We start from the raw sequence: 22548 nt of genomic DNA on the forward strand, positions 1-22548 counted from the left end.
GTTGGTCACAGGGCCTCATGCGAAGACGTGCATATGTGTCCGATGCATCCCCAGCATGTTTTTGGACTGTTGGAGGAAAACCCGGGTTTTGGGAGACTCCACACAGCAGGGAGTCCAACCCTTCTAGCTGTGAGGTGGAGGCAGTAGCCGCTGCGCCAATGTGCCGCCCACAGCCTCATTTTTAGAGTAAAATGTTTTCAAAAAAATATTTAGAAGACTCGCCCTTGAGCAGCCTTCGAGAGTGGGGGCAGGGTAAGACGTTCAGCTCGGGTTGCTCGCGGTTTGAACATTTCGATTTTTAAAAACCATGACAACGCATTCTTCACCTTCAAAAAAGAGGTGCACGGCGGCCTTCACCCAACCGATGCTTTATGAAGTCACAATCCAACCAAGGAGACCGATGACCCGAGATGAACCTGGAAGTATTCCTTTGTTAGCCCAAACAAGTCGTGCTGCGCCCCGAACCGTTTGCAGAGGAACTACCGCTCGTATTAAACCGAGAGAAGCGTTGAACCGCAGCCGCGATTCCTACACGGGAATGGCGTTGTTCCCCTTTTAACTCCAAATTAGAGCCTTGTTGTTTATGCGTCTTCACCTGAAGGTCGGAGAGAGGCGCCGGGGCCAAAAAAACACCAAAAGCAGCAGAATAAAAAGGACGACTTGTCGGTGTCCATTTTACCCGGACGCAGTCAGGGGGAGGTTCGCCACGTCGTGGAAAAGGCGCCTCGAACGAAGAGCGCCCGGTGACTGATCTGAATGTCCAGATCCAGTGTTTTCCACCCGCTGTGTTTATTTTCCCAGTTGCCTGGAGAGGAAAGACATTCAGGCTACCTTCCTGACCCGCCACTCTGCACGCAGCCTCCGAACAGGAAGCAGAAATCCGACCGAAAGGGTCGGCGACGCCGGATAAAACACCGGCGAGAGCGGATCGAGTGGGCGGAGCCGAGGCGGATATAGATCCCCGCCGCCTGATCCTGGTTTATAGGTTGCTGTGGCAGCAGCCTGTCAATCACAGAGTCTGAAAGAATGCGGGTTTAAGGCCCGACTCATTAGGCTGTGCTTCCCTGAGCCGGCGGCTCCCGGTGTGCAGATGAGCGCTGAACAACGAGGCAGCTGTGCGAGCGGGGAAGTGAAACTTTATGCAAATAGAACACGGATGAGCTAAACGCCGCGTCGCACGCGTCTGAAAACTACGTCCGATTCACGTCCTACTAAAAGGAACACATTTAGGTGCCGATTCAAATCCTTAGAGCGGTTTCAAATCCTATTCATTCTCAGTCATTCATTCGTTTTCTATTCCGATGATATGCGGTCCCCCGCTGTGCGGGGGTGGAACCGATCACCGAAAGAGGCGGGGTTCACCCTGGATCCATCACTGGCACACGTACTGGACCATCCACATGTCACACCGAGACATACAACATGCACTCATTCACAGGTCATATAGAGACAAACAACCATTCACTCTCTCGTCGTTGGCATTTAGAAACATACAACCATTCGTATCGGCTGTCTTATTGAAAAATACGGCGTTCGATTATTCTAAAGTTATGCAGAGACGTTATCATTCACCCTCTCATTGTTGTAATATAGAGACATACAACCGACCGCTTGCTTGTTCACTTATCATCCATCTTCGGCCGCTTATCCTGCACTTGCGGGCACCCACGCAGAGAACATGCAAACACACAGAAAGGTAAAGAATTCAAACAGGGTTCTTGGTGCTTTGAGGCCGAAGCGTTAACCACCGCGCCGCCCTTCTCGCATCATGTCAAAAAAAAAAACATCCACTTTCTCGCCTGCACGCCATACAAACAGACAAAAATTCTCTCTCTCGTTCATTTCATATTGAGACATACAACATTCACTTATTCACAGGTCATATAGAGGCAAACAACCATTCACTGGCAAAAATGAACCCTCCTATTCACACAAAAGAGATATAGAGATAAATGTACAACATTCACTCATTCATGAGTCATATTGAAACCACATATATTCACCCTCAAGTAGGCTTTTCAATGAACCTCCTGCATGTGTTTGGACCGCGCGAAGAACCCGAAGAGCCCGGACAAACCCCGCGCAGACACGTGGAGAAAATGGAGACCGCACACAGAATTGAAATGGAACCGGGGACCTTTTTGTCGTGAGACAGAAGCGCTAACCATCGGGTAGCCAACGTATAACTGAATCCTGGATTTTCACGTTCGGACTGTGGGAGGAACCCGGAGGAAGTGGACGATCCACACAAAAAGGCCTCCCTGTGGGAATCCAACCAGGGACCTTCTGGCTGTGAGGAGGCTCTAAGCACTGCCGTGCCACCCTCCAAAAACACCAACAGCAAATACAAGTAGACCGGCCAGACCGAACAGTCGTCCATCCTCGCGGCAAACATTCAGCTGAATCAGAACCGAGTCAAAGCTCCGATAGGCTGCTTTCGGCCTGCACGCTGGCCCCGGGCCCCACGCCTCAGGCCCCGGGCCCAGCTCCAGCCAGGCACGTGCACAAACACCCCGGACAGACACACACAGCTGTTTGTTTCGCGGACGAGCGCGTCCCCTCATATCGGAAAGTCACATGACATCTGTAGCTCGGTGATACTTTTCAACTTTCACGTGGCCTTGACGGCTCCTCAGGTGCTGCGACGGGGCCCTTTTCCAAACGCAGTCATGCGTGGCCCTTCACACACACACACACACAAACACACACACACAACCTTGCAAACATTTTCTTATTCTCATACATTCTTACATTCACGTCAAGCAAAAACAACATTTTACATCAGCAAAAATAAAATAAAAAAAAAAGCACGTCATTTTTCCCCCTGGCTCAGCGGGAAGCTCAGCCCCGGATTCCAGTAGATTAACACTGAAATTGAAACTTTTTGTTTTTTTTTTTTTTCTTTTCCTGCAAAATCCAAAACACATTTGCAGACTTACTGTGGAGCTCCAGCAGCAGACCTACATCTAGCGGTGAGTCGAGGGAGGAGGTGGAGGAGGGGGGTGGGGGGTGGATGGGGAAGGAATTAAAGGCATGCGTAAAATAGGAGAGAGGATGGCGCACACTCCTCCTTCTCCTCCTCCGTGCATCACCCCTTTTTCCCTTTTACTCCTCAAGTGTCTGTTTCCCACACCAGTCAAGGTTAACAAGCTGGCGTCTGCGTCGGCCTGGAAAACCGTGGTGATGTTGGGGGTTGGGGGGGGGGTGCAACTGTACGGGGTGATGATGCATCCAAGAATTTTGGGGGTGAGGGAGGTGTGAGTAGGGGTACTGTAGCTTTAGACCCCCCCCCCCCCCTCCGGATCCTCCAGCCGCATCCCAGCCCTCTCAGACATTGTGCACCATGCGGATCGAGGCGCCCCGAGGTGCACGATCATCACCGGCCGGAGGTGGGGAGGAGGGAGGGAGGGGGGTCAAAATACACAATAAATTAAAAAAAAAGAGGAAGGGCAAGGGGGGGTAAATAATAAAAAAAAAAGAAAACAAAAAAAAAAAAAACGCCTATGTGCACAATAAGAGTTGTAAATGGTGGCTCCTCGGTGCTTCCGCGCCGCGGGATCCGTTACCTTTCTCTCCATCCCTGCGCGCCTCCCGGCCGGCTCGGCGTACGGCCGGTCGATCGGTCGGTCTATCGGTGTCTCTGGTCCGATCCGGTCCGGTCCGGTCCGGTGAGTCCGCTTCCCTGGCTCTTCCTCAACTTCCGCGGGGCCGTTCAGACGCGACGCTCTCCGCGGAGCTCCCCCATTACCGGACGTGCTCGGGCGACTTGTCGGGCACCGGCCTTCGGTACACCGAGCCGGGGATGGAGCCCGGGCCGGGATTGGTGAAGCCTGGCGCGGGGAGGGCGCAGGGGCGCAGGCGCGGTCTCCGCCGGGGAGTTGATATGATGAAGCGGCGCCGGCGCCAGGGAGCGTCAGCAAATTATCCTCCTGAGCGGCTCTCGCTTTTTTTTTTTTATTATTTCTGGGAGGGGTGACGGTGAGATGGAGGCGGTGGAGTACTGACTACAGGTTGGCTGCTCCGTCCGGCGACCGGCTCTGCGAACAAAGACCGACTTTTCCCTCTCTCCCCCCCCCCCTGCGGGGTGCAGGAGGCCTCGCCGTGCAGCCAGAAGCAACCTGTTTACTGCAAAGAGCAGGCAGTGGAAACTGGACCCGAACGAAGGGTTTTTAACACGGGTTTTTCTGTGTTTTTTTTTTTTTTCTTTTCTGCAGAGAATCCCTGCTGAAAACAAGCAGGGTTTCCAGTAGCGTGTTGCTCCAACTGATTAATTGCGATTGAAAACGTATTCCGGTGTGCGTAACTGTCGTTTACCACGAGAAAAATGTACCCTAAACACAACACAAAGGCAGGTGTGGAGTCTCAATGTCAGCTGACACGGAGGGAAACTTTTGTCCTTAATGCACAATTTGGATAAAATAAAACAACTTGGGATGTTCTCGCCTCTTCCTGTGCTGTGTTCACGTACCAGCCGGTCCTGATCCAAAGTGATGGTGATATAATACCAATGAAGGACAACTTTTTCCACATGTTTTGAAGGGAAGTCTGGAGAACGAAAGGCCCGTTCCAGCTCCCGCACGGAATGATTGTTTCTCTGTTGAGATTTTTCTTTGTGCAAGTCATTCGATCATGAATTCTCCGTACCGCTTATCGTGGGGGTGCAGGAGCCGATCCCAGAAAGGAGATGGATCACAAGGCCGCATATGGAGACATGCAACCGCTCACTTTCATTCACAATTTTTGAGCAAATTAGGGTCTCCGGGGAAGCTCCTGCGTTTTCTTGAACTGCGTGAGGAAACCCGGGGAGAACATGCAAGACGGATTTCAAAAGAAATGAAGTAATTCAAGTTGGAGTCCTCTGGCTACCGACAGGGTTGAGGGGTCACCGAGGTCAAGAACCGGTCCGCCTGGCTCGGGCGGAACCCCCAGACCCGCCTCGGGTCAGAACGCTCCTCGTCTCAAGTGTGGCTTTCAGGAGTTTCTACGGTGAGGAGTAGCTGCTCATCTTGGCCGCAGCTGCTTCAGACAGAAACCTCTCCGGCGGTTTAGCCCACTCCTGCCCACCCACTCAATGAAAAAAAAAAAAAAAAAAAAGCTGGGATGTAACACCGGCAGATGTGAAAACCATCACAGCCATAAGAACCGCACGGAAAAAATAAAAGATGCATTCATTTCCCTGATGATCAACTCGTTGCGGTGAAGAGGATCCCACTTATTAAAGCTGCTCTGATGAAGAAGCTGCAGACAACAAGAGGCACAGACAGACAGTCGACTCCCCGGAAGCATTTTAATGAATGTGCCCATCTTACACTCCGCGCACGTCTTGATCAAACCTTATGTCTTTATTCCAGAAGAAAACTTGGATGAGGATCCGTTTGATTCTAGCATCGTCATTTCAAAGAGTGGGTGTTCCACGGCAGCGAGAGCAGCTTTTATTTATTTATTACTCTTTATTGATCCCGGCTAAATAAAGCTTGCAGACATGTTGGCAGATGTAGAGCGCTGCTCTAAAGTCCGCCTTAAAGGTCCTCTTCGTTAGTCTTGGACGTCAAAATAATCGATGACGGGTTCTTCTTTCACCAGCTTGGACCAGGTGGTTCCGCTGGCGACCCTGCAGGAGGACGCGAGAGAAACGTCAACTATCATCAAGGTGACAATCGGAAGACTAAAAGCAAGACACGGTGACCGTAATTTCTTTGGAGCGACACGCAGAATGTGGGGGAGACGGTTCTGAGGGCGCAGCAGTGATCAAAACTACGAAGGCGCGTATCTGAAGAGGTACTGGTTGTTAAAATGAAAGCGGTGCGGGACGTGACTGCGTTACTGCGAGAACCGTCTTTCCGATGTCCTGTGTCATTCTGATGATGCGTGGGGTCAAATCAGTGGATCCGATTGCACATTTCCTTAAGCGCGTCAGTACAGTGTGTTATACAGTGTGCACCGTTTCATTTATTGGCAAGTGTGAATTTCAACACGGCCACTGTGAAGTCACTGAAATATGAACGCTTATATTTGAATTGCACGCGCATTTCACGGGAGTCCCGTCGCCACTCAATGTATCCTTTCATCGAAAAGGAGTCAATGGAAAATCTCATGCCGCAGCCGTCGGGGAAATCCATAGCTAGGTTATTGTCTGAATTTCAATGCCGTATAATCCAACAAGCACTGGAATGCTTGGTTTGCAATTCATTTGTTTTGAGGTATTTTTTTACCTAGTGCTTAATAGAGAGGTCACGTATTTTGACGTAGAAATCGAGGTATAGCCGGAACCTTACTTGCTACTGTGCTGTTTAATATGAGCGATGGGAACGGGAGCCCTCGCTGTCGTCTCTCGCTCGATCAGCGACGTCAGAGATGATTTCGGACAGAAGGACTTCCCCCTGAACAAATGCGAGGACACGTTATCCAAACACGTGTTTGACCGGCAGGCCTGGACCTCCCGGCCTGGATAGGTCTTACTTGTGCGCTGTGATCACAACGCTGCGTTTGGGCTCGTTGTCGTAGCTGACGCTCTCGACGCCGTAGACCTCGGCCAGCTCGTGGACGATTTTCCTGTGTTCTCTGTTCATGGGCTGGAAGCAGCGGGTCCTCTTGGGCTGCTTTCCCTGCGGACAGCCGGAGTTTATGTTCATTCATGTGTTCATGTGCATTCACTAATGCACAAACGCCAGCTCCGTCTGGATTTGCGTCTAGCACAGAAACACACTTTAGGAATTTGCATATCCTTTTGTGATATAATATTCTACGATTCATGTATCATACAGTTCTTTTCCCCAAAGTTTTCTCTTTTTTTTTTCCCCCCAAATATATAGAAATGCGATGGAGATAAGTTTATACAAATAAGAATCATCAAGTGACTGAGGGAGGCTGTATTTACTGAATGAATTGTTTGGCATCTCTTCAATGTTGCTCAATCTTCCAAAAAAAAAGACATTTATTCAACTAAATTCGAGTCTCTGTGCAGGAATCATGAGCTAATTACTCCAGATAATCCGTGGACATTACAGTAAGCACTTTCATGTAGACGGTAGGCGGCATAGTTTGGCTGAGAGGAAATAGTTGCTCACAAAACCGCTGACAGCGAAGAATGCAGATTATCTGGCGGGAGTGAGAGCCGGCTCGACAACCGCCGATACATCCCCTCACGTCAAAATGATTGTTGGTCTGCTGACCTTCAAGTGACGTCGCAAATGTCTGTAAGTGTCTCGGAAGTTAATGTTCCGGCCACGTGGATCGGATCAGGTGTTTGGGTTGGAGGCAGGCTGACAGCTGTGCCGTGAACTCGTGCTGCTCAATTTAAACTCAGCTGGACAACATTTCATGGAAATAAGGATCTTTTTGCAAAGTTTCTCATTTTGCCGGTGACAGGTTGGGCTGGGACTGCATTCAGATAAAAAAAAAAAAAAAAAAAGGCCACTACCGCCCGGATCTTTTTTCCACTTCTTAATCCAATTAGGAGGAATTTTAATTCTCAAGTGTTTAATATTTAATGGTGTGTCCAACTTTTGGCATCGGTCTTGGGAACACGGCCCCTCCCCCCACAAAACACAAATCAGGGCCTAAAGGGGAATTTTAGATTTCCCTGTTGAATTTGAAAAACCTTGCCTGGCAGTCACAGAGCGCTGACCTCGTATCCCTTCCTGCGCGACTTGGACGAGCCGGGTCTGACCGCCCGACAAAGCGTGCCATCTTTCTGAAACTATCGGAGCAAACGTGAGGAAAAACCCTGCGCGACGGTGAGAGAAATACTTAACAGTGAAGGTTTTCATAACTCCAATTTTCATGGTGTACTAAGGTTTACATATTTTGGCCTTGGCAGTGCACGGATGGCCGATTTCAAATAACAGCCATCTTAGAGCCGGTCAGTTTTCAGCCCACACAGGAAAACTAAGGGCAGATGAGGTCAGTGCGGCTTGCACAGTGGAGGGAAAAAAAAAAAAAAAAAAAAAAAAAAGACTGTGATCGGCTTGTTCAAAAGCTGAATTAGAGGCAGGTGAGCTTTGTCCCCACAATGCATATTGTTTGAAAGGAGGTCCCAGTTGTGATAAACAATCCTTTACAACTGGCGCAAAGCCTGAGGCAACACTCCTGGTGACCTTGGTGGGTTCACTAGACAGATCAAACAATCCAGAAAACTGGAGGAGCCCGGACTGAATTCACATTCGCACCGTACTCCATGAGGCACCACTACTTCTAAGGTTTGGTCTGGTCAACTTAATTAAAAATAAATACATAATACTTGAAAAAAAATGGCATACACATTCACAGTATTATCTTACCTTATTAGCAAGATCAACGAGGTTCTTTATCTCTTCTTCTACTCCTGAAAGAAACTTCAAGTCTTTTCTGAAAGAGGAGGAGGACACAGATTTGGACAAATTAAAGGGAAACTGTAACAGAAAAGTGCAATGGATTGTTATGAAAAAGAAAAGAATATTCACAACACAAACCTGGCGTCCTCTTTGAGGCTGTCGCTGTAGACAGAGGTGGAGCGGACGTTAAAGGGGTCAGAGGAAGGGTCTATCTGCAAAGCCTCTGCCAGCCGCCTGTTTCTCTCCAATGCAGCACACTCCTCATCACATTCAAGCCTGAGGAGACAAACTAGGTCATTTTTTAAAACACCCACATATTCAGCTTTTGCTTTGCAGTTTCAGGTACTGCGCGTACTGCAGGCCTCATTCACTTCTACGGCGGCAGACAAGTTTAATCGTCTTATACGTCAGAGTTAAAACTGCATCTTGTGCAGATGATGAAGACTATGGATTTTTTGAACCTTGTGCTAATCTATGAACGCACAAGTTGTCACTTTAAAAGGATATCCATTGGGTCTAAATGCAGCACAATTTAAAACACTAAACTCTACAAACAATGACCTTTTAATGGCTTGCTCCTTAAAATTGTTTTGCGCGCACATCTTGTAATCAGGCATTTTACATTGGAACATGAACCTCCCTCAACTCCACTGAATATTTGATTATGAAGTAAAATACAGCAATTTAATAAGAATAGATAAAGCAGTTATTTACAAAGCTAGCTGTTGCATTCAGCTGGGAAAAAAAAAACATGATACAGAGAGATGCAAAAACATTGACTCAGATATTGTTATGCTGTTGCATCATCACTTTGTCTAAAAGTCATTTGAAAGCACCTGCATGAAGCTGTAAATGTGCATGGAGGCATCCACTTGGGGGTCAGCGGTTACTCATGTGTCAACTTAACCAGGATGCGGGAGTGTAAGTGTGACACTCGGCGTTTGGACGGCTGCTTTACCTGGCCTGTTTAAATTCTTTTTTGGTGAACAGCGGGCCGATGTCCATGGACTCGCCCAGCTGCATGTCGGACAGCTTACTGGCCATGCTGATGGCTGCGTACCTGCACAGCGGGAAAAAGCCGGGCTCTCTTAACTGCATAGCGAAAATGATAGTAATCAAAATCCAAGAAGAGCTTGACTGACCTCTGGTATGAACTGGCTGCCTCTGTACACACCACCATTTCCTTTCTTCGACCACAGTCGCACTGTAGCGCCACCTAAGAAAAGCACAGAGACTGTTTTCTTTGAAAACTTGAAACGCTTTTTGAGAAATTCTGGAACTATTATTTGTGAATTTTGATGGACTGTCATGCCAATACTCGCACAAGTTGAATGTTTTGGCATTTAAACTGTGACATCAGCGAGGATCTACTGTCGGAGACTGCTTTCTTTGAAAACTTGAAACACTTTGTGAGAAATTCTGGAACTTTTATTTGTGAATTTTGATGGACTGTCGTGCCATTACTCGCACAAGTTAAATGTTTTTGGCATTTAAACTGTGACATCAGCAAGGATCTACTGTCAGTAGCTATGATGTGGCCAAAAAGAACAAGCTTTGCTGAACGTCACCCTTTATCAGACATATTTTTCATACATACCAATAAAGTGCGTTCGACTGTTGTAGAATTTCATCAGGGTGATAAGTTATTTCCCTCAAAAGTAACATCCAAGTCTGAGAGAACATCTCCAGAAACCATGTTTTTGAAAAAAAAAAAAAAAAAAAAAAAAAAGATCATCTTGAAACACTTAGTAACCTCCTTCTCAGTTGCTGGAGGTCCAGTTGCCGTCCGTAGCGGCGTGCTGTACCTTAGCGGCGCAGGTGGTGCGTGGGCAGTCGCTGCCTTTATGACACAGAGCAGAACATGGGTGGCCACAGTCTGGACGCGGCACGGTGCAAGCCTGGCGGCAGATGTCCCCTGCCAAACACTCCCCCCGGTGGCAGATCCGTCTGCAGTGGTGCATTTCGCATGGCAGCTTTTTATTGCAGCTTAGGCCACAAGAAATGTCTTGCAGATGACATGGGATGTTGCTTCGTTGCTACGGGTGGAGGAAAAAAATCATTTCAAATTCATCAGCTCTACAAAGCCGGAAAATTACTTATGCAAATGGGAGCTTCGAAAACCTAACCTCGTGCTTCCCCATACACCATTTCCGAGTGAGGTACGTGCAAGGCGGGCACTTCTCCTCACTGTGGCAGTTGTGAAACACTGAAAAAGAAAGAAATATTATGACTATATTCTTATTTACAGCATTTAACTGCGGCACGGTTGCTCACCGGGGTGTTCACACGCGTGTCTTCTGGTACAGAGGTTTTTGCATTCGGGTGGGTTCGTGCCACAGGGGACGGGAGGGTACAAAACGGTGAGCCCACAGTGACACGTTAACTCATCAAAACCTACAAATGGGGGGCGCCATGGCACATCATCAGCCAGACATCATACCAAATGGGAAAAATGAAGCAAATCTCCCATTAGTTTCTTTTCAAGAACAGAATAACAACGTGGTACTTCTGAGACTCATAAATATAGCAATGGACAGGAGTAAATGACTATGACTCACTGGACTGCCAGCAGGGTTCACAGTTTCCACGGTGACAAGGTTCTTGGCAGCGGTGAAGGCCACAATTCAGCTTGTACCCACAGATCAGGGGGCACTTGTGATCCAGATTCTGGATGGAAAGAGACAGAGTGCAGTCACACCAGCTCCTACTGACGCGTGCTCTTTCGATCAGACACGTCAGATGTGTTTTAGATCACCGGATTTTAATCCGATCGCCGCCGCTCCTCAAGCGTTACAATTACATTTTAATGTCACATTCAGATGGCGTATAAGGTCGGGGTGCAATTATTAACAAGACCACAAATGGCCCTGCCCCGCCTTACAACAGCCACCTTTCACACCGACTGGGAAATCAGAATCTGCTTACCAGCCAGATCTCCATTCCTATTAAACCAGGAGTGATGAAAAGAGACTGGGTACCAATTACAATTGATATCAAATGCCAATTTATGCTCTTTTCTGTGTATCATCACAGAACATCTATGTCGTAGCTCTTCCTTGCTCTCAAGGAGAATCTCTCATACTCCTGAAGAGTCGCGGCTATAAAGTATACAAACACACTGAGTACTCACAACACAACATAGCTCGCCACACTTGTGTCGGCCGCAGGACCGTTTCTTGTTGCAGCGTTTCTCACATGTGAAAACGAGCTCATCTAGACAAAAGGGGTAAAAAAAAATTTGATACGTTCCAAGCCCTAATGTTACATCTGACTAATCTCATATGGATGTGTTCAGGTCTTACCTTCTTTTTGGATCGTGGCGCACGGAACATCCTGAAAGTCACACGTTTCAGTTGCTCAGTGTTAAAAAACAGGACAGTGACTGTGGCAGGAAAAAAAAAAAAAAAAAAGAAGGGCAACACTGTTGCGGCGTTTCTACCCACCTTGCTCTTGGAACCACATCTGCATCTGATGGTAGAGTTCAGCGAGCAGGGTCCACAGCTGCCCTCGTGACACAGCTTGTCACACATGTGGATGGTGTCTGAAATATCAGGCCAGGCACTTTGAGTTATGGCGTAAGTCTCATATACATACTGCAGGTACATCCAGAGGGATGCATGGAGCAGATAAGGGGGGAAGGTGAATCAATAGATGGAGACTAAAATGGAAATGGAGTTAAAGGCATTATGTGACGATTAAAAAAAAAAAAAAAAAGATAGAGGTATAGTGTGAAATGGTAATAATTATTTTCTTGACCTCTTGTTTACTCCGGATAAGTCATTGCAACAATGGAGTTCACACAGACTAGGTGTGACATCTCAGCTCTGTGATTTTGCCTTTTTGTCAAAGAACGATGGATAATCTCAAGTAGATCCACTGGTATCTCCTCAGCGAGACAACTAGATCGCCAAACGCAAAAGCTAATTCAACTTTTTTTTTTTTTAAATCTGAGCCCTATGTGCAGGGGGCAGCTGAGGGGAGGCTGCTGCTACCTGGACCAACAGTTCATGGTGGTCAGGAGGAGACCTTCCACTCACATTGTCTGAGCCCGACACGTAGCTGTGTATCGACTTTCCCTTCCAGCTATCATAGAGACGCTGCAAGCGGCAAGGCCTGCTGGAAACCCACGCTTGCGAGTCTGCTGTGAACTTTGAAAAGACAGGATCTCCTTGTTAGGGAGAAAGAAAAAAAAAGTCGATGGGTTTTCTTGAGACGTCTGGAGTGCATTTCAGTTAACTGGTGGGAAAAGTGAGCTCTGCTTCTTTTGCTTCTATCTGATGTGCTTTTGACATTAAATCAAATCACTCCAGCCTGATACCCAATATGCCCCCAATCAAACCTATGATACCACAAATGCACCCTTAAAAGGATTTAAATCTAACTATCTCCAGCAGCAGCAACAGTGACCTCTGCTGTCAAATATATGAGTAACAGGATGCATTATTACTGTTTGCAGGCAGAGTGAATATTTCTTTCAACAGCCCTGATAATGTAGAAAAAGTTAGAGAACTAGATTTATTAGATAAGGTATCAAAAGTGAATCTTTTGAGTACAGCCGTCGCACATAATGAAAAAAGGAACATGGAGTTTTTCCCCGACTGTTCCAAGAGCAAGAAACTAATGCCTTGAGGCAGACTGTTTCTATTTCATGCATTTAAAGTATTCTGCAATTACGTAGCAATATTGGGTTACTGTGGCTTGTATCCCAGATAACTACTGGATCAAATCTCAGGATTCAGAAGTCATCAGGGAATTCAGGGAAACAAAGCAAGTTCAGAGAGCTTGGGTTTGGACAGCCCTCGTTTCAAGCTTTTCGAAGGGAAGCCCACCAACTTGGATTCTGAAAATAACTGCATTCAAGCAGTGGGGAACCTAAAAATGTGCAGCTGAAGGACAGCTGCCAAACTATATATATGAAGAAAAAAAAACAAAACAAAAACACATACTTCAAAGACACACACAAGCATGAAGAAACATGATGCTAAAGCTGAGCTATCAGCCAAGTCTCCCGTGGGTTAAGACTTCTGAATAACTCAAGGAGCAAAAGAGGTGTCTCATTCACTATTACTCACAGCTCTGTTTATCTCCTCTAGATTTCTCCGTGGATTTTATTGTAATTGGCTGTATTTCGTCCAGAACCATGGAATCATGATGTCAGCTTCACAAGAACAGGATAGTTTTTCTGTTTTGCTCAAATACCGTTTTTAGTTTTGCACAAGCATTTTGATGGGGTGTCCATCAAGAATATTTCTACGCGAGCTGCGGAGATGTTAGAACGTTACTTTCCAGGCTTTTTCAGCTCTTTCCATCAAGTCTAAACAATGAATAATGTATAAAAACATGAAATAAATGTGTCCACATTTATTTATTTTGTAAGTGTAGATTCAGTAATTTCTTTACAATACTAATGAGGAAGTATATGGGCTTTAAAAGGTATAAGAAATTCAGTGTTCCCATGGGACGGTGGGCCTATTATCACACACAGCAGTTTGCTTACCATTAGTGCCACAGGCCAGGGGTTTGTTACAAGTCTTTCCACAGGAGGGAATGGGATCAGAGCAGCTTTGCCGCTCCGGGTAGCCGAGCTCCAGGAGTTTGGCCAACGGCGTCTGGCTGCAGGGACAAGTGCTCACCAGACTCGGGGAACGAGGGCACGGATTGCATGGACCACAGTGGCACACCTGTTGGCACTGGTGAGCTTCACACTTTAACATCCTAACGGCACAGTATTACACAAAGTGTCAGCAAGCAGTGTGAGCTGTCTGTACACTGTCACCACAATTAAACACGATGGTTGATCTTACTTTCCGCAGAGTTTTTGGCAGGAGAAATGCCCCGAACCGTCAAATCCGTCTTTGTCTGTGCCACACAGGACGTCTCGAGTTGTGCCTCCACAGTAGCAAACTAGAGAAATGTAATTGAATTGAGCATGCGGTAAACAGTAACTGAGAGGAGAAACATAATGGCTGTCTGTTATACATTTCCTTGGGAGTAGTTTGTTTTGAAACTGACCCTGCTGAAGTTGCAGCTGGCAGGGCTGACACAGTCCGCCGTGGCACACCTGTGAGCAGGTATGCTCAGAACAGTTGAGCGGAGCGCCGCATATTTCATCGCACTGGAGCACGGCGGCCTGGCCACAGCGCATTGGCTTACTGCGAGAAGAATGACATGTACAGAAGGAAACGGTGACCAAACATAAACCGTACACAGAGACGGATGCTAATTTGGTGAGGGTAGAGCACCTGGTCTTCCCACAGATGCAGGACTTTGTTACGAAAGCAGGACACTGTGGACATGGTCCAGGGTGGCATAAGCTGGAGAGCACATAGAATGTACTTTGTGAATCAAACAGTCAACTACAGAGTCATGAGTGAGGGTTACAACTGATAAGTACATTTAGGTTTCAATACACACTGAATTTCTGTTGCGGTGCATAGCTGGAGGAGTCGCGAGTTGCAGAAGGAAGGACTGACATTCTGTCTTTAGCACTGCTTAAGTTGGAAAGCACTCAGTCAAACAGTCCCAATAAATCAGCTGTTTGTGACAGAATCTGATCTTTGAGGAAAAACAGTGTGCAGCCACTTTATCCTTTAAAGTGCCAGAACGGACAACATGAAGTGGTGATTCATTAGATCAGATTTGTCCTCTGAAAGCTGCCTGCTTTTCTCAAACATCAACATCATATATGAAATGTCAATGAAAAACTCAACACACATGCACACATATGTACAGTATATATATATATATAGAGAGAGAGATACATACATGAGTATATGTGTGTGTGTGTGTGTGTGTGTGTGTGTGTGTGTGTGTGTGTGTACACACACTCATTCACTCACATGTTACAGGGGTGTTTGCAGTCCACTCCGCTCCTCTTCTTCCCACACATGTCACCACAGCTATGTGGAATTTCACTGCGCTGCCATTCTGGATTTGTCACTTTACCTGGCCACAGATAAGAAAATACTCAGCTCGGATTTTAAACATGTTTGCGTGGCAGATAGATTTTACAACCCTGCGAAGTAAGGTCATTAAATGACTCACAATCATTATGTTTTACCTCTATTAATGAAACTCACCACAGAAGCAGGTGTACGACATTGGGTGTTTAAGTGAAACGTTCTGACAGGCGGGACAGCGCCAACCTTGAGCAGAATCTGAAAGGCAACAGAACTTTATTTAAACCTTTAATACAATATTCTGTACTTCTCTATGGAAGGAATGCTGGTGGGGACAATTGGTCCCCAAACAACTTCGCTCCACTACAATGCAGTGCTGATGCAGCAGGAACGTCAATGCACAGCAGCTTTTAGTCTACAGGGCCACAGTCAGCACATGAAAAGAGCAGATCCAGCCGCCACTACACCACTATTGATAATGGAATCCCGCCAGGCGGTGTTACAGTAGATGTGGAGAGCAGTTGAACATGTAGAATGGTGTTTGGGCATGGTACCGTCTGCCTGAGAGGCCGGGGATCGGGCCCACTTCTTGATGCAGTTCAGGTGGAAGACATGGAAGCAGCTCTGACAGCTCCACACCGGAGCCATGAGGCGGATCACGTCGCAGCACACCATGCACTCGTACTTCTCCTCGGACAGCTGTTCAATTAGACAACCTGCAGAGTGGTTCAGGAGACGCTGGCCTTACAATTCAGACTTGATGAGCTTTTACAAAAATTGCCAAATAGATTCTAAATTGCAGTATGGCTGCGAGAATGCAGAGGCCATCGACAGCATGGTCAAAATCTTGAATTGTTCATTCCGTAAAGTGCTAAAAGCATGTGATTGACCAACATCTGTGCACAATACTGAGGATATGGTAGTGGTTAGACAGATCAAGTGATTACTTTTTGAGATAAGGTTCATATGTTAGAGTCTAACCTGTCTGTGTTTCCTTGCTCTCTGGCATCTTATGGGACTTCTTCTGAGCTGTCCTCTGGTGTTGATGGTACGGTCTTCTCTGTGCTCTGAGATGGGCACCCGCCTGTTTTCCAGGGCCTCTCTCTGCATTGCCTCGATGATAACTGGAAGGCCTGCCTTGGCTGAGGTTCTCCTGGAAAGCGGCCCCACCCTTGAGGCCTGCTTCCTCTTGAGAGGATGGTTTAGATGGCTTGATTGGACCTTGTCGTCGTTTAGTTTCACCGGGATTTTTCTGATGGCGGGCATCATGTTGGGACTCTAACTCCAGACCGGTCCTGCTCCTCTGACCCCTTTCCCTCATTTCTGAAAGACGTTTCTCAGTTTTACTGTCCTCTGAAAACTGATACTCTAATCCTGTTTTGTTCTCCTTTAACTGCGGTCCCTTATTGTTGTTTTCTCTCCTGTGCTCTTTGTTAAACTTCCTAGGTTTTTTAGTCAGGCCATCCTGCTCTCCATTGGTATGTTCCCAGTTTCTACCAACATCATCTCTTCGCCAGTTTGGCCCTTCAGGTCCATCCATGGGCTGTGGAACTGACTGGTAGCCGTCTGGGCCTTGGTTGTGGCCACTGGCACAGTCACGTCCAGGCTTTTGCCATTGTGTTCTAGAGCCACTAAAATTCCCATTAAAACCTCTATGTCCTTCCCATCTGCCTCTGCCTTGTCTTCTGGTCCACTCCTCTCCATGGTTGGGAGGATGCTTATAGAACGCATAATGGGAATTATTATGACCTAAAGGAGGGTCAAAGCCCTGATTGAAATGTCCGTATTGCTGAAAAGGATCATAATCATTACTGCTCGCACTCCTGTCATTGTTGTGTCGGGGCTGGCCTCTTCTGGATTTGTACTGATTCTGTTTTTTATATGACGTGCCCTCTGGTTTGAGGTGAGGCGGGTCTAAAAACAGAAGAAAAAGATTAAGGAAAAAATAAAAATAAAAATCACAGAGCTGAAGTCTGAAGCCACTAGTACTGCGACCAAAACTATACACAAGTACATATTACGGTTAAACAAATTAGAACAGACTACATAATTTAAACGCATTATATTTCCGTGAAATTGCACCAGTGCAAAACAATTTCAATTCATAGTTAATGGTTAAGCATTGAGCTTGGCATTAGATTTTATGTCATTTGACTCTAGTGTGTTTAATCCAGATCTGCAATATGAAATGACTAAATTGAATTGAGTGGGATGCTTCACAAAATGATTGCAGAATCTAAAACATTACGGTATCGGTTTACTGCATCATATTTCAGCTAGCAGCCCGGGATGAATAAATAATCTCTGACAAGTAGGTTTGTAAATTTCCCAGTCACATGTAACAGGGAATAACAGCATTATTGTAGATACAATTTGCAACTGAGGATTTAAACGAAAAAAAAAGAAGACAGAGGAAAACACTTGAAACCATTAGGCCACAGAGCAGTAATTATTAAATGTGGTTTTCAAGAAGTGTGTGGACGAAATTCAGACGAAAATGCCATGAATTCAGGTAATCCTGGCCTTCGGAGTTCACCATCACACCTCGTTACGTCGCCATCCGGTTAACGTAGACATGACAGGCAGGGAACCTTTGCAAGTTCATATCAACGTTACATTAATGATTTCAAACAAAACAGACAGCATCTTTAGCCAAGCAAACTACATTACAAAAAAGTTAAGTATCCTGGTTGATGTCAAGTGTCGTTAGCTAACGTACCATGACCGTTAGCAGACGTACAGACCGAAATGTTGGTTAGCTAAAGAGCTAGCCTGGCTAGCATGTGACGTTAGCACCGTACAAACCAGATTCCGTGACGGACACTTTCTGTAAACTACAGAGAAAGATCGTGAAGTCACCTGCGGAACCTTCGGCCATTCAGTCTGCGCAGTTACGTCTTCTTTCACGCACAATTTTTTGAGGGCAAATCTGTTTCTGGGGGTTGGGCGGCGGATGACAAGCGTTTCTAGAGTTCGGCATATAATGTCTTACTTTTCTGGTCAGTAAATTTAAGACAAGGACTTTCGTGAGAAACAGCGGCTGCCCTGCCGCCTTTAAAGCACCTTACTGGTTTTTAGCAAATAGCTAACACAGGCGGGTTGATGGTGGTGTGAGGTCACTTCCGGTAGACCCTTTCAAAATAAAAGGAGCATAAATCGAAAAATCATCGTTATTGCTTGTGCTATTTCCAGCCCTGGCAAGAAGATAGGTAAATAAGATTAAGAGATTGATAAATTGAGATAAATAAAGTGGTACAATGCCCACAACGAAAGAGATAACTGGATTTAGATCTATTTTTTTATGATATCGGTTTTATATATGATTATTTCAAAATCCTTAGTTATAAGATGAGATGAGAACAACTTTATTTATCCCGAAGGAAATTGTTGTATATCTATTATTTTTAGCTAATTTCTATTATATAGTTAATCATGGTGAGGGATTTATTTTTTATTTAACCTTTTAATCTGTGGTATCACGACATATCCTGCAAAGGGGGATCAGCTGGTGAGGTTTACCCTACTTACATTCATAATATTAAATCGGAAGGAATTACCGCCTCATACTACATTAAAACAGTCAAATTCATCTGGATTTTAATCTGAAAATTAAATTGTATTTATTTCGATAAATAAATAACCAAAATAACGGGTCGTGCTGACTTTACAATGCCATTCCGGATTTATTGTTATTCACGCTTGTTTTTTTACTTTCTTTGTTTAATGCCTTTTACATATATTCACTTTTTCAATGTTAAGTGAATGTTGCAACAGGCTAAATATAGTGTCAAAATCGTCTGAAAACATTTTTCACAACAGGTTTGAGCGACTGAATTTAATACTGCGAGAGAAGAAGTCGTTTGACCAAAACCACAAGATGGCGCTTCATGTTAGGATTTCCGCAACAAAAGGTAAACTAACTCTCCACTACAGTGGGGGGGAGTAAAAAACAATCTCAAAATTTATTTGAGTGGGCACATTCAAGAAAAACAGTGGCTGATATTAAAAATGTATATGATAACCTTAAAAATCTTAAGTTTTTTGGAAAAGATCCAGTGACTGATGTGACTTTGTAGGAAGCTTCTATTCAGCTTTTTCATACCATCATAAAGGTTGTTTGAACAGCATGTTCAGCACTATAAGTTTATTTCAGTGGTAGCACAACTGACTCCCTCAGAGAGAATGAATCTATTTAAGAGGTCAATTAGCTCAACCACATATATTCTCCCAGAACTAGACACTGGGGATCTACCCTGTAATTTCAGAGATCCAAAGCCTAAATTATATTCAATCTGCTGACAAAACCTATGACTCGATGAATATAGTAACATTCAAACGGTGCGGATGACAACCAGTGTCAGATTTATCTGTCGTGCTGATGTCGGTTCATTTCAAATGTAGGTCAAGGATCATGGAAATGTACCGAACAATGCATGAAATTGGCTATATGCCGGTAAAGTTTGGACAACGTGCCACTTAAACACAACTGAAATTTATCAGTATAACCTGAAATGGAAAAACTAACACGCCTCAATATTCTTTGCTGACAACCTCCTTGATAATGAATGGCAAATCTTATAAAAAACAAGTTTCAGGTGCCATAAAATGATCACCACGATGGTTGTCATGCGGAAATACTGAGGTCAAACACAGGGCTGAGGCTTCAACCACGACATTTGACTTGGGATAGCCAGTGCATTGTCATAAATACGTTTAATAAAGTGGTGTTTATCTCTGGCGTTGTTTTCTCTTACAATAACGGGCCCGCTGCCGAGCAGCTTTCTCCGCAGTGAAAGATTTCACAGCACGCATGCGCAGTGTCTCCTCGTCCCCGTCACCCAGTCGAGGCGGGTGGGAGCGAGCTGCCTCAAATTGCTGTTGATGCGGATGAAATACCGGAAGTGACTTTCCAGTTTCCAAAATAAAACATCTTAGCGGCGAAGCGTCGATGGGCGTATAGTCGTAAAACCGTAACTTCTTCGCCTTTTTTTAACGTCGATATTTTACTGAAGATTCCTCGCGACATCGTATCACCCGAATACGAGTACTATCGATGAAACATTCGTCGATAGAAAAATCATCCTTGTCGTCTTATTTTGAAAAGCTCCCCGGAAGTTGATACGCTTCCTCAACAACCGACATGACGACTGGTTCCGTGGGCAGCTTGAGCGCGGCCGAGCGAAGGGGGGAGAGCGGCTCTGGATGTGTCTGCTGCAACCTTTCGCACTAAAAGGAAAAAAACAATAACGCCAAAGTACGGCTCAAGAAACGAAGACGGGACCCCGCCGCAGTTCGAGATGACCTCCGTCGACCGTGGACTATGATAGATACCAAACAGGGGGTAGTTTTTTAACGACGACCAGGCTTATTGCACATCTGTAGAGCATAATGTGGGCATCCGCTATTCTCTACGGCGGCTTTCCCTGCGAGGCTTAGCCGGAGCCCGGAGTGACACTATTTATAAATGCGTAGCTTTTCAGACATCCTTTCCAGGAACGTGGACGTTTAGGTAATCCCCTGCTCCCGTGGCCCCCGGGGGGACAGTGTAGTCATTCGAGAAGAGACACGTCTTAATCATCTCCGTAGTTCCTGCGAGGAGAATCTGCTCCCCCTCCTCTCCTCCTCCTCGTCCTCCGCCACCACCGGACTCCCCCTCCTTTTCCTCCGTTTCACCTCTTACATGGTGTTTGTCCTTCCGTGCATTCGCTACCAAACCGTCGGTGGGCATTTTCCCCGTTGAAGGATGCCGGATCAAATATCGGTGTCCGAGTTTCTCTCGGAGACGACGGAGGATTACAATTCGCCGACCACGTCAAGCTTCACCACCCGCCTGCAGAGCTGCAGGAACACCGTGAACGTCCTGGAGGAGGTAAGGCCCCGGTGTCAGCTGCAGATCCCCCCCGTCTCACAACAATACTATTAAAAGCGACACCCACCGCTTTGCATTTTGTCGATTTTATTTTTGCTGATTGTAAGAACAAATACGCCCGAGAAGCTGAACCTAGTTGATATCCGAAAGCATTTTCAAGTCAGTGCATCCTGTGAGTTTATCATTTATGAAAATAATACCAGGACCTGTTGATGCACTTCACGCTCACCCATGTCACGAATATGAATTTGGGGATTTTGCACCGAGCCGGACATCTGCATATCCCTGCGGAGTGTTGGTGAAGGTGAACTGGTGTTGCCAGTCCGCCGCTCTTTCTTGCCAGATAGAGAAACAACAGAGGGGTTGGGGCGCCTTTTGATGCAAAAGTGATGGAACAGGAGGATGTGCACCGGGGCCTGCAGCTCTCTGTTCACTATTACATAACTCGCAGCTTCAGAGCATGCTCCCAGGCTGCAGCGGTGTGTGTGACAGAGACATAGACCTTCTCCAGTCACTGGCAGTTAGATCTGGATTTAACTGTTAAAGGATTACAGAGATCACCCCTTCCCCCTCCAGCTCCCCGTTCTTTTAAAAACATCACTTTCTGCGCACTGCAGTGAATCATTGCACAGAAAGGCACGGCATCACCTTCTCTGCTGCCGTGTCGCCTTTCATCGTGTCATTGGTGTGTAATCAGGTCACGCAGGTGGGCCTTTTGTGTGTCTGCGTGTCTCCCACCTCCAACATCCACCGGCGTCCTTCCTGACCCCGTTTTTTTTAATTTTTTTAAAGTGTGCATCTATCCAGGGGAACACACACACTCACACACACCTCTTCTCGACGCTTCAGCGTGACCCCGTTTCCCATTCGGACACCCATTTAGTCTCAGGTTGGATTGCCCTCCCGCTCGCAGCGTTTGGTGTCGTCAGTCATGTTAGACGGGAACATTGAACGGATCTGGGTTTTTATTTATGCTTCATAGCCGCAGTATTTATACCAAGCTAATCAAGGAAGTACAAGGCTAAGGGTAACTGGAGCGGGATTAATTAAAAACAAAACTGGCCGACTGCTGACTCCTGTCCTCTTCGACACACTAATAGCGAGTGCAGCACTAAGTCGCTGCCGTCCGTCTCTTCTTACCAGTTTATAATGTCATAAAAATATAAAATGTACCAAAACAGACCCAGAGCTGTGTTTATCCTCCACCCGCAGCACACTTTCTGTCTGCTGACTCTAACAAGGAAAAGGCTCGCATCATGAATCACCTCTCTGGCTCCGTGCCCCTCAACTGAGAGACTGCAGCACAAACGAAAAACATCTGTTGGAAGGGCGGCCATGTGCGCTGGGCTTCAGTAGCCGCTGTGGAATTTTTGCAGCGATCACATGACAGGGAAGACCATTATGCTGGCACAAAAAAAAAAAAAAGCAAAATGCTCTTCGGTGTTTATACAAAGGCAAGATGTCCCTT

General features: G+C 46.1%; 3 protein-coding genes across 14 annotated transcripts in view; 1 reads left to right on the forward strand and 2 right to left on the reverse strand.

The window, feature by feature from the left end:
• The window catches only part of smarcd3b (SWI/SNF related BAF chromatin remodeling complex subunit D3b), a 41188-nt gene extending 37043 nt beyond the window's left edge, over positions 1 to 4145 (reverse strand). Inside the window, exon 1 of one of the 3 annotated variants that reach the window (XM_086150956.1) lies at positions 3567 to 4145. In XM_086150956.1, the coding sequence (XP_086007082.1) occupies positions 3567 to 3578 (12 nt within the window). In that variant the 5' untranslated portion in view covers positions 3579 to 4145. The remainder of the gene's footprint in view (positions 1 to 3566) is intronic. The other 2 variants (XM_086150961.1, XM_086150962.1) reach the window with 2 other exon arrangements.
• A 1128-nt stretch (positions 4146 to 5273) lies between these two features.
• nfx1 (nuclear transcription factor, X-box binding 1) lies at positions 5274 to 18357 on the reverse strand. The gene is made up of 23 exons (XM_086150939.1): positions 18071 to 18357; positions 16193 to 17125; positions 15766 to 15927; positions 15392 to 15469; positions 15152 to 15257; positions 14555 to 14626; positions 14325 to 14464; positions 14117 to 14216; positions 13810 to 14027; positions 11756 to 11853; positions 11615 to 11645; positions 11443 to 11525; positions 10871 to 10979; positions 10587 to 10706; positions 10439 to 10518; positions 10118 to 10348; positions 9455 to 9528; positions 9271 to 9372; positions 8451 to 8588; positions 8280 to 8346; positions 6460 to 6605; positions 6276 to 6380; positions 5274 to 5611 (listed from the first exon to the last, which is right to left on the reverse strand). Exons 1-23 carry the CDS (start codon positions 18087 to 18089, stop codon positions 5536 to 5538), a joined length of 3288 nt encoding a protein of 1095 aa, XP_086007065.1. The 5' UTR covers positions 18090 to 18357; the 3' UTR covers positions 5274 to 5535.
• Positions 18358 to 20383: 2026 nt separating this feature from the next.
• The window catches only part of asap1b (ArfGAP with SH3 domain, ankyrin repeat and PH domain 1b), a 54725-nt gene continuing 52560 nt past the window's right edge, over positions 20384 to 22548 (forward strand). For all 10 annotated transcript variants that reach the window (XM_086150970.1, XM_086150972.1, XM_086150967.1 and 7 more), the window contains exon 1: positions 20384 to 21080. In XM_086150970.1, the coding sequence (XP_086007096.1) occupies positions 20955 to 21080 (126 nt within the window). In that variant the 5' untranslated portion in view covers positions 20384 to 20954. The remainder of the gene's footprint in view (positions 21081 to 22548) is intronic.

The sequence above is a fragment of the Fistularia commersonii genome, chromosome 8, assembly GCF_037954325.1.
Source record: "Fistularia commersonii isolate RoL2024-O1a breed Wild chromosome 8, RoL_Fcom_v1.0, whole genome shotgun sequence".
Classification (NCBI taxonomy): Eukaryota; Metazoa; Chordata; class Actinopteri; order Syngnathiformes; family Fistulariidae; genus Fistularia; species Fistularia commersonii.

Excerpts from the sequence above, each read along its gene's own strand:
- nfx1 (XM_086150939.1), bottom strand. Across the intron at positions 11,854-13,809 it reads CCTGGCCTGTGGCACTAATG|ACACCATCCACATGTGTGAC; the intron begins GTAAGCAAACTG and ends CTGATATTTCAG. Across the intron at positions 6,606-8,279 it reads TCGTTGATCTTGCTAATAAG|GGAAAGCAGCCCAAGAGGAC; the intron begins GTAAGATAATAC and ends GGCTGTCCGCAG.